This window comes from Stigmatopora nigra, chromosome 2 (assembly GCF_051989575.1).
Source record: "Stigmatopora nigra isolate UIUO_SnigA chromosome 2, RoL_Snig_1.1, whole genome shotgun sequence".
Taxonomy (NCBI): domain Eukaryota; kingdom Metazoa; phylum Chordata; class Actinopteri; order Syngnathiformes; family Syngnathidae; genus Stigmatopora; species Stigmatopora nigra.
Window position 1 is genome coordinate 7,739,789 of NC_135509.1, and position 16,786 is coordinate 7,756,574.

General features: G+C 38.1%; 1 protein-coding gene across 1 annotated transcript in view; it reads left to right on the forward strand.

Moving 5' to 3' along the window:
* Nucleotides 1-16,786, forward strand: part of LOC144191252 (neural-cadherin-like) — a 101,550-nt gene that overhangs the window by 78,656 nt on the left and 6,108 nt on the right. Inside the window, exons 24-31 of the mRNA XM_077710888.1 lie at nucleotides 160-287; nucleotides 604-731; nucleotides 1,797-1,920; nucleotides 2,720-2,909; nucleotides 3,209-3,375; nucleotides 6,456-6,720; nucleotides 7,881-8,064; nucleotides 10,280-10,530. Coding sequence (XP_077567014.1) covers nucleotides 160-287; nucleotides 604-731; nucleotides 1,797-1,920; nucleotides 2,720-2,909; nucleotides 3,209-3,375; nucleotides 6,456-6,720; nucleotides 7,881-8,064; nucleotides 10,280-10,530 — 1,437 coding nt within the window. The remainder of the gene's footprint in view (nucleotides 1-159; nucleotides 288-603; nucleotides 732-1,796; nucleotides 1,921-2,719; nucleotides 2,910-3,208; nucleotides 3,376-6,455; nucleotides 6,721-7,880; nucleotides 8,065-10,279; nucleotides 10,531-16,786) is intronic.

The window sequence follows — 16,786 nt, forward strand, 5'->3', positions numbered from 1 at the left end:
CCCGTACCGTATTTTGTGGATCATAGGGCGCAATTTTTTGTGTGATTGTTTTTCTTCTGTGACCAAAAAAGTTAGGTTATAGTTATCAAAAATATGAAATGTATGTTCATTGATATGTTGTTTGATTTTTTTTTTTGAATTTTTATTGGTTTCTTACAGAGTTGACGGGTGGAGCTCCTATTTTGAAAATAAATCATGGTTCTGGTACGCTAGTTCTCCAGTTGGTAAACAGTGCTAGCCTAGCTGATGGACGCTGGCATCGCCTTGACGTCAGAAGTAACAGCAAAGTAAGATGATAGTTTATTATTTACTTAAAGCTGGGAAATCTGGGATGAAAAAAAAATATTTTGGGGGAAAAATTGTTTAAAAAATTTGATTATTTTTTTCATAACTAATTCCAAATGTCAGACTTATTATGAGTATTTAATACTATAATCTATAAATGTGATAAAAATTTTAAGAATTTTAATTGTCTGTTAAGTTTTATTTAAATTACATGCATTTGCTTATGTAGCAAAAAAGTCTCTGTTTTTAGGCAAAATGCATATTAGATTTTTTTTGTTTGCATCTTGAACGCTGTCGCCATTTTGTCCCCAATTTAAGGAAGTGCGCTTCACTCTGGATCGATGCTCCAGTGCAATCGTCATGGAGACAGAAGGCGTGGACTCGTGGGCTATGACGGAGGACCGTTCGTCCTGTGAGATTCGAGGACTAACGCCCAATCGGGACAAGTAAGACCTAAAAAAAAAACTACACCCTGCACCTATATTTCCCGTACTCTTTAAATTCATTTAAAAATATTAATTAGTACACACATTGATTCTTTCCTTTCCTGAATTTAAATCCATCCAAGTACATTTGTATATATTCTAAGTCACAGGTGTCAAAGTGCCGGCCCGGGGGCCAAATCTGGCCCGCCGCATCATTTTGTGCGGCCCGAGAAAATAAATCATGAGTGATGACTTTCTGTTTTAGGATCAAATTCAAATAATTATAGATGTGCATTACATTTGCTGAAAATCAATCATTGCAATTTTTTAAATACATTTTTTTCTTGTGTTTATAGTTCAAGAAGCATTTTGTCAAATCTAAAAATAAATATACAAATATTTTCCATTATCCACTTATAAAAAACACGATTAAAAAAACAGAAAAAAAATCAAAAAAACATTATTTTAGAGCCATATGCACCCATGGAAAGAGCCATATATGGCTCCTGAGCTATAGTTTCCCTACCCCTTGCTTTATGATATTCACAAAAAAATGGCTGTTGTTTCTATTTATCCCTATTAATGCCAATTCCTCAACTATTAAAAACATGCAAAGCATTTGTTTTTATTTTTTACTCATGGAAGTATTTTAAAAAAAAAACACAATGACACACAGAGAGTCGCCACGAGGCCCCTTTTTATGCTAACAATGCAAATGCAAATTTGACTCAAACCTATAGAAAATAGCTTTGACGGCCTGGCTCATTTGACATCATAATACCACCCACGGCATTTATTCGGCGTCACAATAGAAGCGGGCGCCCTATTTTTATTTCTCGACAGCCGTTATGTAAAATCCGTTGCTTTGCGTCGATTTCCATCATCTATTTTTTTTTTGAATAAAACCCGAACGGGTACAAAATATGACCTTTGTTGTCAGGGGTGCCGTAAAAGCAGTGGCAGGAAGAATGAAAGCATACATTTCAATGTTGACAGCTAATGTGGTTCTACTGCCTTATTTTGAAATGACACTTTTTTTATTATTTTTCACATGTATTGACACTTTTATTTATTCCTCCCCGCTAGGTATCTAAATTCAAGTCGAGTTTTGCAGGTCGGAGGGGTCAATGTGAACCTGTCTTACGAATATCCGCAGCTACAACATAAACATTATGTCGGATGTTTACGAAATCTTCGTTTAGACAGCAAGGTAAAGCGCTTACTTTTGAACTTTGAGCTTGTTTTGCTAGTATAAATGAGTTCTACAGGCAATTAAAAGAGCATCTATGTTTGGGGTCATCCTAAGTGCCCTTTTTAAATTCATGTAGCGCTGTCTTATTCCTAAAGAGTGTTTTTTTTAATGCTAAATGCAGCATTTGACTCATGTGTAAGAACTGGCTGTGATTAATGCCTGGATTTATGCATAAAAATAAAGTAGTGGAGGATTTTTTACTGTAATAACATAGTTTTAAGGAAATAAAATATCAAAATGGGACATTTAACGAAAGAAATACAGCTTAAAGTGGGAAAATTTAAAGTAAATAAAACAAACAAAGTGAATACAAACATAAATAATAATATGAAATGAATGAATGACACTAATATATATATTTTTTGTATTTAGCACTTTAGCATTTAGCATTTTTAATATTTAATGCGTTCATGGCTGACTTTACATTTATCAAATATAAATGGAATACAAGAATACATAAATCCATCAAAAATAATATTCATATAAATACTGAATAAAGAAAATTAAAGTAAAAAATACAAAAAAACTGTCCTAAACTGAGAATGTAAAAATCCCCCATCAAATAAGATATAGAAATGTATGAATGTAAAAAAAGTGAAACAAATCTAAAAATATCTAAAAAAATGTGTATTTTACATTGGAATATTCCATTATATTCCTTTCTATCATATTTTGAATGTTATCTTTCATTGCTAAATGAAAATAAAAGACTTGATGGGGTATTTTCCATTAAAACATGGCTTTGTTCCTCACTCAGCTTTACGACCTGGGCTCCCCCGCCCAATCGCTGAACAGCGTGCCCGGTTGCGCCTTCACCGACGACCACTGCGTCCACGCCGAGGCGCGACAAGCCGCCTCCTGCGGCAAAACCGGGCGCTGCGACCACGAGTTGGGTCCCGCTCGGTGTCAATGTCAAGCGGGCTTGACCGGCCCGCACTGTGAGCAACGTAAGTACTCCTGATTCGTGTTATATATGTCTATTTTTTACCAATAAATCAACCAACAGCACTTGAATGTAATCCTTCCAAGTATTATTGTCGAAATGAATCTCTATTATTAGTATTTACCACTCCTCAAAAATATCCTGACCCCCTTCTCGCCACTTCGTGAATGTTTTTTATTATTTTTTTGTAGATCCGCCCACTTTTTGTAAAAGTTTATAGCAAAAATGGCGCAATTTTCTCACACACGTTGCAGTTGACAGCTCAATTAATCAAACATGCTTGCTGTGCTCCCCACGGACCAGCGGCTCCCGAGTTTTCTTTTGACGGACGTAGCCACGTTCAGCTCCAGATGTTGTGGTCTCCGCCCGCCCGTCGGATTCGAGTACAAGTTGGGATTCGAACCCGCGCTGCTTTTGGTGTCATCCTCAGCCTGCTTTCTCAGGATCAGAGTGAATATCTGCGCTTAGAGGTGAGTCGGGTTCGCTTCTGGTCCAATTGACGATTGGTCCTTTAACGGGAATGGCCGTGAATGCTCTTCAAGCTAGGAGTGGGTCATTGTAGGGTTTTTGTAGTATTTCTCACGTGTGTCTTTTTTCTCTGGCGATTCATGCTATTGTAAATGTTACCCTGGAAAAGACACGTTGAATGCTAACATTTCCAGAAGAAAATGTGCACTTTTGTGAAGGTCACATCTCCTGCCGAGCTCTTGAAGGTTTTGACACTTTTCGTTTCAAGTGATGAGCTCACGTTGCATCCCGAGGAGGTTATTGTCCCATCCTGACTCAACCAGGGTGGTCAAATGGGAGGCCGGAGGGCCGGATCCAGCCCGGAAAATACCTTTGCTAGTGCTAGAGTACAAATAACTTCCTTTATCACTTTTTAATAAGGTAGCGTGTTACGTCTTATAATAATGCTACCGTATGTATGGAAGCTACTTTGGCCATATGGAACAAGAACATAGCCTTGGATACAATTATCAACACCACAAGGTACGGTGCTTGGACGTTTGGTCGCCGGTCTTTTGGTCGCCGATCAAATGGTGACAGAAAGTTTACTGTTGAAACCAGCTCTCAAAATTCATGAGACAGTTTAATATTTAAGAGAGAGAGTTTAATATCTAAGTACTGTTTAATATTTAAGTACTGTTTAATATGTAAGTACTGTTTAATATGTAAGTACTGTTTAATATGTAAGTACTGTTTAATATCTAAGTACTGTTTAATATCTAAGTACTGTTTAATATCTCAGTACTGTTTAATATCTAAGTACTGTTTAATATCTCAGTACTGTTTAATATCTCAGTACTGTTTAATATCTCAGTACTGTTTAATATCTAAGTACTGTTTAATATCTAAGTACTGTTTAATATCTAAGTACTGTTTAATATCTCAGTACTGTTTAATATCTCAGTACTGTTTAATATCTCAGTACTGTTTAATATCTCAGTACTGTTTAATATCTCAGTACAGTTTAATATCTCAGTACTGTTTAATATCTAAGTACTGTTTAATATCCAAGTACTGTTTAATATCCAAGTACTGTTTAATATCTAAGTACTGTTTAATATCTAAGTACATTTGACCGGCGACCAAAAGACCGGCGACCAAACGTCCGGTCACACAAAGTACAGTGCAATACTTAATTTAAAAGTAAATGTTAATTCTTAACAATTGCGATATTGTTCACATATTGCAGAAGGTCTTGGAATGTACTAACTGCGATAAACAAAGTATTACTGTAGTGCGGAAAATTTGTTGTTTAGCTGAGGTGTTAATGCACAAAAAAATGCCGTCTTGTTGCACTTTCTCCTGAATGACACTGTTGACATGATTCAAACATATTTTTTTTTGTGGTTATTATTCATAGCTTTCATGTCATTTCGTGTTATGTGAAATACAAACAGCACCTGGCGATAAATGGCTGTCAGGTCCGTTTGGACTGTCTCATTTTAGAAAATGGCAGGTCAGCATGTGAGCAAGCAACCGGTTTTACTCCAGTTGAAATTGTTGCAACTGGCAAATGCCACCTTTTAGGTTTTTGGCCTTGTTTTTTTTGGGGACATTGTGCGATAAAAGGAAGGAAACATCGTTGTCTACTTTCCTTTTTAGCAATGGAAGAGAAGAGTTTGTATAAAAGATTAGATGTGAGCACACAGCAGTGCAAAAAGTGCCTTTTCATCTTAGAGATAGAGAGCGGGGATGGAAGAAAAATATTTTCTTGGAGCAGATACTATAAATTGTTTCACAGTGACCATAGCAAAAATGCAATAGAAAATATAGGCCAAATAGGAATGTATTCATGTGGGATTTTGTTACTATTTTCTGTTTGCTTTGGAGGTGTTTGGAGAAATCCTGCTGAGTGAGCAATAGTTAACGGCGGCTGGCTCGAATGGGAATTATCTCACCCCACTGTTTCCAATTAAGATTTCCACCCGTAGAAAACCGCAGTTATCGGACCTTCTCATTGGTCCACTCCAGCGAGTTCACTCAAGCTTAAGCGTTGCCGATAATTGTCAGTTCTTCCCTTTTGCGGTGACTTTTGCAGTGCCGCGTGCGTCCGACTACCGAATTCTACGACATTCTTCATTGCCGCTGAAGGTTTTGATTTCCGTTTGGCTGGAAAGTTCACCGCAGTCTTTTTTTTATTTACTTAGCCTGACCTTTTTCATTTTCTGTGGTCGACAAAGAAGGTGCCGTATGTCTTGTTATATTGGCGTGATCTATTTCTGTGTTTGTCTGTCTTCAAAATGGCAACATCTGAATCAGAAGAGAATTTACATCACACGTGCAGGGTTGCCAGATCAGATCCAGCCCAGTTAAATAAAAAATAAGCGGAAATTACAGTCTTCAATTCAATAAAATATATTTACGTTTTACAATTCTATGTATACATTTTTCTTTTATAGTAATACAAAAAGAAGCTAAATGGTGAGAACCTAACGCAGGGGTAGGGAACCTATGGCTCGGAAGCCATATGTGGCTCTTTTGATGGGTGTATATGGCTCGGGAGCCATATGTGGCCCTTTTGATGGGTGTGTATGGATCTCTGCCTTTTTAAATCATATTTTTTTCTTCATTAGACTCTTCTGCATGCATCTTCTCTCATTGATTCTCATTGATTAGCAACAGTGAAATTTTGTTCTCAAAAGAATTCAGACTTTTTTTTCACTTTCAAAGTGGTGAAATGAATAATAAATGCTCACATTTTAATGTATTTTTACTTTTAAATTCTGAGTATGGCTCTCAAGGAATAATGTTTGAAAATATGAATTGTTTATGGCTCTCTTCGTCAAAAAGGTTCCCGACCACTGACCCAACGTAAGATATTAGCTAGCGTAATTTAACTTACGACTAATGCTCTCTATCTTTCAATAATAATGGAATCTTATATTTGTTTTAATGTTTTTTTTGTATTCTGATAGAAATTTCAACTCCAGTGAAACCCAACATCTGTAAATTTGAGTTCCAAAATAAGTCTAGGATAGGACTTGGTAACTGTTTTAATAAACAAACTCAATTGCCAAATTTAACTTTATATTTTTCACTTCAGGTTGTCCACGGATTACCAGCCGTTTTCTACAATCTGGGCGACGGTGACTACAACCTAACGCTGCCGTCCCTTCGCATGGACGACGGAGAGTGGCACGAGTTGGACTTGGACCGCTTCGGCCGGGAGTTCGCCCTACGCGTGGACGGGGGCGGCGGCCGGCGAGAGATAACGGCTTCTCCTGGGCGGAGTCAGGAAATCATTATCGACCCGTCCGTGGTGATGCTCGGAAACTCTTTCCCCTCGGGACACAACAGAAGCTTCCTCGGTATGTGGATACTCGCAGAAGAGGTTCAAAGTTTAGAAAAGTGATTCATTGGACTAATTGTTGGCTAAATGGGCTGGTTGATGCTTAATCAATCATTGAATTAGCAAGGTAATTTGTCGAGATTAACTGGTAACATCACACAGTTCCCAATGGAGTTTACCATACATTCATTAAAAGTACAACAACTGACTTTGAAATGAGAACAGGAGATATTTTGGACACAAATCTAGTCGTAATACTAATTAGTTGTCCTTATTCAGCCTTGACTTGGCCCCGCCCATTCAAAAATCTCTCAGTAGACGATGATGTCACATCCAGAATGAATTCTGGTTGTGATGTCACAACCAGAATTGTTTTAGGTGTAATAGTAACTAGGAAATGGTAACTGCCAGTTTAGAGGGTCAAATTAGTTCCATATCAATCGCATATAAAATTCCATATCAAGCTCGTGAAAGAAAACCATGTAAAACGCCTTTGTTTTTCAGAAAAAAATTGTATGTCGTCCAAAAATCAGAGACAAAAAACTTTTTTTCAGTTATTTTTTAACCCAAAAATAAAAAAAATAAAAATCCCCAAACTTTTTTTTCAATATAGATGAGGATTCCTTTATTAATCTCTTAGCCATATAATGGCAGCATATAATATTTATTTATCAACTTCTTTATGACCAATTTATTTATGTCTAATATGTATTTTCCTGTATTCTCACCCTCTTGCTACTGTGACAATGACATTTCCCAAAAACATGCTGAATAAAATTATCTAATCTAATCTGCTTTACCTACCATTGACCGCAATAGACGTCCATTTTAAATGGTACGGGCCCCAAGCCATAAAATCTTCTAAACAAATCAGACAACCAAAATAAATCTTCAGACCTGCTTTGTATTTACAAGACTCTTCCGACCTAATTAACCCCCCTAGAAGCCAAAATGGCGTTAAATTCTCCATCCAGTGCTGACAGCTAAGCCTAAGGGCTTTTGGCCTGTTTGTTTACATGAGAGTTTTCGCGCCCCTTCGTCTGCAGGTGGGTCATTGACTTTGTTATTCTTTGTTTCCAGTCTTGCTGTATCCATTCCAGGGATGATATATGTTATATAAAGGATTTGGCCAGCGGTCTCTTGTCTTATTGGTGTATTTTTCCACCTTTTTTTTTGCAGGCTGCATGCGAGACCTGAGATTTAGCGGTCGAGCGGTTTCCTTGGATAGGGAGCCGCCGTCGGAGGGGCTTCAGGTGGTCTCTTCTCAGGGCGTTTCTCTCGGCTGCTCTTCGGAAGCCTGCGGTAAACATCCCTGCTTCCCCCCTCTCGTCTGTGTGGATCTCTGGAGGCGACACGAGTGCAGGTACTGCCAATTTCAAGTCGGCCCAAAGAAAAACATGACTAAATAATGGCGTACGGGACGTTCTTTTGAGGCTTTTGCTATGGTTATTTCCTTCCGTTTTATTGATGGGACTATTGGACAGTGGAATTATTGAACAGCAAAACTTGGAAATCACTTTTAAGAGCAACTACACTGAAGAGGGGCTAGTTTATTATTACCTTATTTTCACGACTATAAGGCGCACTTAGAAGTCTTAAATTTTTTCCAAAATAGACAGTGCGCCTTATAATCCAGTGCGCCTTATATATGAAAAAAAAAAAAGAAAACCAAAAACGAAAAACCACCACTGTCGGATATTAAAAAAACACAAACTCCTGAACTGAAACAATACTGTTAAATATGCAGATCAGCCATCTTAGTTTACAAAATCTTCCATCATATAGCTCCTCCCCCACTGCAAGACTTTATACAAAAAAAAATACAAAACATCAACAATGGCTGGCTCTAGAGGTGACTGTGTAGTGAATGCTTCATACCTGGAAGTCAATAGCAATTACCGTATTTTCACCACTATAAGGCGCACTTAAAAGTCTTACATTTTCTCCAAAATAGACAGTGCGCCTTATAATACAGTGCGCCTTATAATACAGTGCGCCTTATAATACAGTGCGCCTTATATATGGAAAAAAATGTCATTCATTGAGGGTGCGCCTTATAGTCGTGAAAATACGGTAGTTAGGCAATGAGTGGAATAGAAAAGTCAGTCTTGTTCACATAATAGATTTGTTTTTCTATAATCAAATAAGCAGGCTGCAGGAAAAAAATCCTCAATAATGTGAATAAAATAATGAGTTGTGACATGCTATCGGCAAATGAAAAAGCACTTTTGAGCATACGGGTTTGTGATTTCTTCTGGACTTTTTACCCGGATGTCCGAATTTGCTTGAAACCGGCGCCACCTCGGGATACAATGTCCTGAAAACGAGTAGGGGGAGAGGAATACTATTCCCAGCTTTTGTATGAATATAATGAGGGACTACTACTGAGAAGCCATCTCAGTTCCTTTTTAGGTAGCGAACAATCGAATAGCTGAGGGGAGCATATTTTTCAAAGTGCTTCAAAGTGTTTTTTTGTTCGTTTTTTTTCCTCAACTTGATGAAAAAAACATCAATTTTTCAAAAACATTTCCATTGTGACTGAGGGGGGAAATCAATGTCACATTGAATTGGACACCTAGCGCCGTCAATGGCTGCCAATGAGTCAACAAAATGAATAAAAATACCCCAAAATGAAAAGGAACACATTTTTCTACTTTGTTTTTATCGGGATTCAACAGTTTTTTGAGTAACCCAAAACTATTTAGTACTGAATGGGTGTTTTTTGGTTTCAAAAAGATATTTTCGATTCAATTCAATTCTCGTATTTTTTTTAACCTTACCAGTAGTTTGCATGTTGCAGTAAACCTTTAGTATTTACATTCATGAAAGCATCTCTCCAGTATTTTGACAATGACGCATCTACCTCTTTAAGAGTGTTCTTGAACTGCCTCAATGTTGTTTACTGGCTGAGGAGAAAATATGCAATCATGCACTTTATTTGCTGGGAGCTCAGCTCGTTGATTCCTGTCTTCTTTTAAGATTGAACAATTGGTTGCTTTTGCTTTTCCAGCCTTCTTCATCATCTAGAACCGACATGGGCAAACTACGGCCCGCGGGCCACATGTGGCCCGCTAGGCTTTTCAATCCGGCCCGGCGACATTGTCCAAATAATGTTTTTTTTCCCCCCAAGATGGCGCCGTCACGTGGAAGCCAGTGGCAGTAGCTTTGTCCACTCTTATTTGTTTTTTCGTGTTTTACAGCCCTTACATCTTTTTTTAAATGACATTTTAATATTTCTTAATACATTCCTTTTACTTTACTGTGTACTTTATACTTTTTACTTTAATGATGAGTGATGAGTATGTTAATACTTAAGTCCTTTTTTCTGTTTATGTTTCATATGTACTGTTAACGGATGCACTTTTTTATATGTATCCTATCTTGTGCTGACCCCACCCATGTGTCACAATTTTAAAGTCAATATGGCCCCCGGCCCCAAACTTTTGCCCACCCCTGATCTAGAAACATCACTTCTTTATGGGTTGAATTTTGAGCTTAAAATCTCATTATTCTTGCCAATTAAAGCACTCATTTAAAATAAAAAAGACATTTAAATCCCTCCTTCTTTTTTCCAACAGGTGCCCTCCAGGTCACATCACCAGGGAGAGCCCTTCTGGCAAAGCGTGCATCTACACGTTATGCGCCGGGCGGCCGTGCCGCTACGGCTCTTGCGTAGCTCACTCGCCCTCGCGCTACACGTGCCAATGCAACCGAGGCTACCGAGGTCGCCACTGCGAGGTGTCGCTGGCCATGTTCCATAACGAGGACGGCAATACCCTCAGCCTGAGCTCCATGTTTGCCATCAGCATCTGCGTGATGGCCTTCCTGGGTAGCTATGTTGACTATGTACTTTTCTACTTGTGGTGACTCCATCTGTCGAAATGTGTCATTTTGCTTTGCCAACTTATCATGTCACTTTGTTTCATTCTTCATTTTTTCGCCATTTTAAAACATTTGGCTGCGTTTATATGGACAAAAGATGGTTTATTCCAAAAAAGTTTTCATGCGCGTCCATTAAAAAATTATAATTTATAACACAAATGGGATTTTCTCCTTCAAAATTAAATCATGATCCGAGTGGATTTGACTACCGTATTTTCACCACTATAAGGCGCACTTAAAAGTCTTAAATTTTCTCCAAAATAGACAGTGCGCCTTATAATCCAGTGCGCCTTATATATGGAAAAAATGTCATTCATTGAGGGTGCGCCTTATAATGCGGTGCACCTTTAGTCGTGAAAATATGGTATTCTGAATGATGGGCGTTTTTATTTTAGACTTTTAATATGAATAAATGTGTCCATGTAAACGTCGCCATTTTCTCACCACTGTTTGTGTATATGTAGCATGATTGGTCGCTCATTTCAGATAAACATGCCACCATTATTTTTTAATAGATTTGGAAGATGCCGCAAATAATATTGCTAGATTTGTGGATGGCAGAAAAGTCTCCAACTTTTGTGTTTTTCTATTTTCCGTCTGTGCATGCCGCGTTCCTTGTCACTTTTGATGTTGCACTCTGCTTTCAAAAGTCATTTTCACTCTCAGCCTTACCTTTCATCTGTCCTAAAGATTTTGGATCCCAACCTTTCCTCATTACCTTGGCCTGGAATGTTTTATATTTTTCTTTTCTGTCTTTCCTTGTTCATGTCTTTATATGTATGTCAATGTTCTCAATGTGTTTATATATGAATTCATACAAAGTGAACTCATTGGGTGCTATTAAAACCTGCACATTTACAATCAGTTCTGCCAGTTTAAATGAATTGGATGTCAAAGGTCTGTTTTGGAGAAATGCATTACAATATATATATTTTTTTAAAAGAATTATTCAATATGTCAATTCAATTTCAATCTTTATCCAAATGTAGTGTAGAACACACTTATTAAAACAGACTATTTGTAGGGAAGCAGAAATATTTTTTTCAAATTTAAGTTGATTCCATCAATTTCACTTCAGATGATTCAAATATGAAATTCTTTAAACAGATGAGATCAAAATGACTTCTTAAGCATGTTGTTTCCTTATTATTTCCTCACTATTGCTTGAAAATGAAAGTATTTTCCCCAATTTTGACAGTTTGAGGTTAATTATTAATCCTCTGACAAAATACACATATTTTTTGGGTATAAGTTGCATTTCAGGGAGGGCAAGATTTCATTTGATCAGAAACCAAGAGCAAACAATATTAAAGTGAAAACATTTAATATAAATATATATATATATAGCTTTTAAAAAACAATAAAATAGGCTTTTTGGTGGAAGGAAAGGGAAAAAAACGCAAGTCCCACTTCAGTATTAGTCGACCAAAATATGAAAAAAAAGTGCGTCCTATAGTCCGGAAAATACGGTTCATATTACACCCGATAAATTCACTTTCTAGCAATGGTCCAGCAAAGGTAGACCAGTGTGAAGAATCTAATAAAAGCCTTGCCGGCTGGCATCGTAACCTGTAAAATCTCCAAAGCGTTGCATTTTACAAGCTGCCCTTGCCTTTTTAAATATGTATGCGTCGATGGCCCTCGTACACACAGGCCACTTAAAAAGACTTTTCGTCACGCTTAAGTTCATTCCAGAGGTCTTTGGGGATGATCGCGATCCTCATAAAGGTAGAAGGGCAAATGCGGGCGAGACCCTGGAATTCCGTTGCGGCCCTCTGCTGGGGCGACATGTTGTTTATTAGTGTTGGTGTCGGAGACTGGGCTTGTAAAATGCTTGGCCCTCCGTGACGGACTCGCCTAAGGGGCGTGGGCTCGGCTTTGGGGTCTCCAAAGTAAAATACCTGCTAGACTTTAAGATAATGGATTCAGAGCACGTCTGGGGTTGAGACTTGTTGGTAAGAGCAGGCGCTACCTAGTGATGCCATTCAATTATGAATAAGGAATGAGGGCTCTTTTGTGATGCATTAAACTTTCATACCTTTTAATAAAGTGAAATATATCTCTCCCTATGTCAGATGAAGGAGTTTGACGTTAGGAAGTGCCCTAACATGCTGAAAATCAAATGGATAATGATATTGTGATAATTTAATGGGTTGGATTAGTCTTGTCTAGTGATGTCCCTGATCCGATATTGATGATTTTGGACGATATTTGCTTTTGGTACAGGATCGATTCTATTTGCTTTTGTGTTTTTAGTACAATTGTGTTTTTTTTGTCTATTGTAAATCAAACTATTAGGCAAACTTTGAAACTAATGATAGTAACAGAGCATTGTGTAATAATGGTAAACAGATAATTTATTAATGAAGGTACCGCCAGGGCTCACTTTAATACAAAAATTCTGATTACCGTATTTTCATGACTATAAGGCGCACCGCATATAAGGCGCACCCTCAACGAATGACATTTTTTCCATATATAAGGCGCACTGTATTATAAGGCGCACTGTCTATTTTGGAGAAAATGTAAGACTTTTAAGTGCGCCTTATAGTCGTGAAAATACGGTAGTCTTTAAGTGTTGTTGTTATTTTTTTCAGTCAGCACGGTGGGTAAGTGGTTAATACATCTGCCTCACAGTTCTGATATCTTGGGTTCAATTCTGGATTCAGATTTTCCTGTGTTGAGTTCAAATGGGCTTGTGTGGGTTTTCCTCCCACATCCCCAAAACTGTAGACTAAAGAGTGTATCGCTATGAATGTGAATGGGAAAAAAATGGATGTGAAGTAAAAAAAAAATGAAAAAAAAATCTGAATTAGCACGGGGACATCCCCAGTCTTGTCACCCAGCCTAGGAAAGCACTCCCTCCCTCCCTCCCTCCCATCCAAGGCCCACTCTATTAACGCTGTGCTAAATTAAAGGGGGACTCCCGCTTTGCCTCAGTGAGCATTAAAAGTTAAAATGATCATCCATTATTAAACTTTACATAGGGAATCACACAAGGACAGGAGTGTGAATTCACCGTGCGCTATTGACTGAGACAGGCTTATGTCTGACTGGTTAAGCCTCATTAGTCGCTCATCAAATCAGACCAAGATGGGACAAACCAAGATCCCGTATGAGTTATGGATCATTTCAAGTGCCTGTTATATCCCCCTGAAACTAAATGATGTTTTCTCCCTCCGTTGTCCACCTTGGCCCCGCCCATCACTGGGCGTTTAGCGTCCGTAATTAATCCCAGGTTGCGCTTGACGGGGTCAAATGTTTTGATCGAGACGTGCTTGTTTTCACCCACTCATCCATAATGTAGGAGATTATTGATCACCCTGGAAAGACAGTGGCAAAATTCTCCAGAGGTTATACTTCTACAAAAAAACCCTGCATTGCGTATCAAATATATTGTTTTTCTTCTTTTTTTATGACCAGAGAAGGAACACAGCCCAAGTTTCAGAGACGCTCATTTTGATTGTGGTATATTTTCAGGGACATTTGGATAAAAAATGGCTTTTCAGGCACAGGCTGTTTTTTTTTAAAGGAATTTCCACTTATGAGTCCAAATAGCAGCTCTTGTCTTTTAACTACTCCACTGATGGTGATGTTGTTTCTGGACATAAATCGTACTTTATTTTCATAGTTTTTTGTCCAAGCCAGCAGTTGGTGTACTGCAGTGCGACTTAATATGTACTGTATTATTTTTTTCACCCTTTGGATTCCATTTATGTCGTATTTTCTGCACTATAAGCCGCACTTTATTTTCAGAGTTTTTTGTCCAAGACAGTAGTTGGTACTGCAGTGCAACTTACTATGTACTGTATTATTTTTTAACCCTTTGGCTTCCATTTATGTCGTATTTTCTGCACTATAAGCCACACTTTATTTTCATAGTTTTTTTTTACCAAGACAGTAGTTGGTACTGCAGTGCGACTTACTATGTACTGTATTATTTTTTTTAACCCTTTAGCTTCCATTTATTTAGTATTTTCTGCACTATAAGCCACACTTTATTTTCATAGTTTTTTGTCCAAGACAGCAGTTGGTACTGCAGTGCAACTTAGTATGTACTGTATTATTTTTTTAACCCTTGAGCTTTCATTTATGTCGTATTTTCTGCACTATAAGTCACACTTTTTTTTCATAGCTTGGCCAAGCCTTCAATTTTTACACTAATGTAACTCTAGTACTTTATTTTTTTTTCAAAATAATGACTTCCATGGATTTGGTAGTGACACGCATGTTTTGTCGAGGTGGTAGGAACCCGGAGTACCTGGAAAAAACCCACACAATCTGCAAACTCCACACAGGAGGTTCAAATCTGGGCCTTTCGCCATTTCTAATCCCCCAAAATACGGTAGCTAAGCTAACTGTGAATGAGTAACGACAGTCGCTGTTAATTATAACTCTAGGCGACAGATTTGCTGGCATTCCTTGGGTGAATTTAAATGAAGTTCATACCCCACTGGCTGAAAAGGCATCCCGTCTTGTATGGAAGACTAAATAAAAAAGACGACAGGTAGAAGTACTAAAAACAAGAGCACTGCCTTATTTACTGAGTAATGAATAGGCAAGGGAAGCATTCACATAAGTTCAGAAGGAGAAAAAAATGGGGAGGAGGACAGTGTCATTATTAACGAGTATAAAATATAGTAGGAAAGAAAACGGGTGCGACTAATTGACTTTAAAGGTCAGACCACTGTGTTGTATTATTCAGAGCACCACAGCTTTGATTGATATGTATGCTTCAGGACCTTTCGGCTCTGGCGAGATTTCGCTGTGTGTGCTCAGCCGAGGCGGCCCAAGCTTTGCCTCAAAGCGAGGAAGGACGGCTAAGGATTGACGGGAAAATCCCCGGGGATTGCCTGTCTTTGATAAGACGGCAAACGGATCTGGTAAAAGGGTGCTGTGCTTCTGCGTCTGGGTTTTGTTAGCACCTGTAGAATCGTACCATGCATTGGGCTTAATTCTAGCTAGAGGAATCCGAGCCGCTTTCCCCCTGCAGTGTCTGTTTTCAGACAAAACATGGCCTCACTCACACTTCTTTCTGATCACGTGGGCTTGTTTCATTTAGAGCAGCGCTGTTGAAACTATTGGCCTGCAGGGAAAGAAGCAAATGTGATTGAATATGCCTCACACTGGGAGATTGAATTTAGCCTTTTTTTCTGTTATGGTGTTCAGATTTCAGTTATGAAAAAACAATTTTTAAGAAAAGTATTTTGCGTACAAGTAGATGCTAAATTAATAAAGTATATAATGTGTCATGTGCAAAATAACAACAACAGGTTTTCATGGTATTTTTGTTTTTTTATGCATTAAGGCTGCTTTGATATGACTACCGTATTTTCACGACTATAAGGCGCACTTAAATGTCTTGAATTTTCTCCAAAATAGACAGTGCGCCTTATAATACAGTGCGCCTTGTATATGGAAAAAACAGAAAAGCAAAAACGAAAAACCACCACTGTCGGATATTAAAAAAATGCCTGAACTGAAACAATACTGTTAAATATGCAGATGCCATCTTAGTTTACAAAATCGTCCATCATATAGCTCCTCCCCCACTGCAAGATTTTATACAAAAACATCCAAAACATCAACAATGGCTGGCTCTAGAGGTGACTGTGTAGTGAGTGAGTGCTTCATACCTGCAAGTCAATAGCAATTTGCGTATTTTCCCGACTATAAGGCACACTTAAAAGTCTTAAATTTTCTCCAAAATAGACGCAAAAGTGTGCTTTATAATACAGTGCGCCTTATATATGAGAAAAATGTCATTCATTGAGGGTGCGCCTTATAATGCGGTGTGCCTTATAGTCGTGAACATACGGTAATTTGGTACAATAGGCATTTAAGGGTTAATATAGCTTGTCCTTTTAACAGTGCCTTTCCATTACTTTTTCAAAAGAAAACATGCAAGGGCTAACTTGGAATTCTTCCACTTCCAATTGACATCAGAACTGAGGTTAAAAGCAAAAAAACAAAACAAAACAATCTTCTTTACAAATGTATTACTCATCCGCTACCATTAATGACAATAGACGTACAATCCAATTGAACTGGGGGGCTGCCAATCCAATCAAATTGGACGTCTATCGCCCACAATCGAGTCCATCCTTGAAATTGATTCTATTTGAACACAACAGACCTTTTTTTTGGAGGTGACTGGAAGAGTTTTGACAGCCCTCGTAATCCATTTTTGTGGATGCATTTTG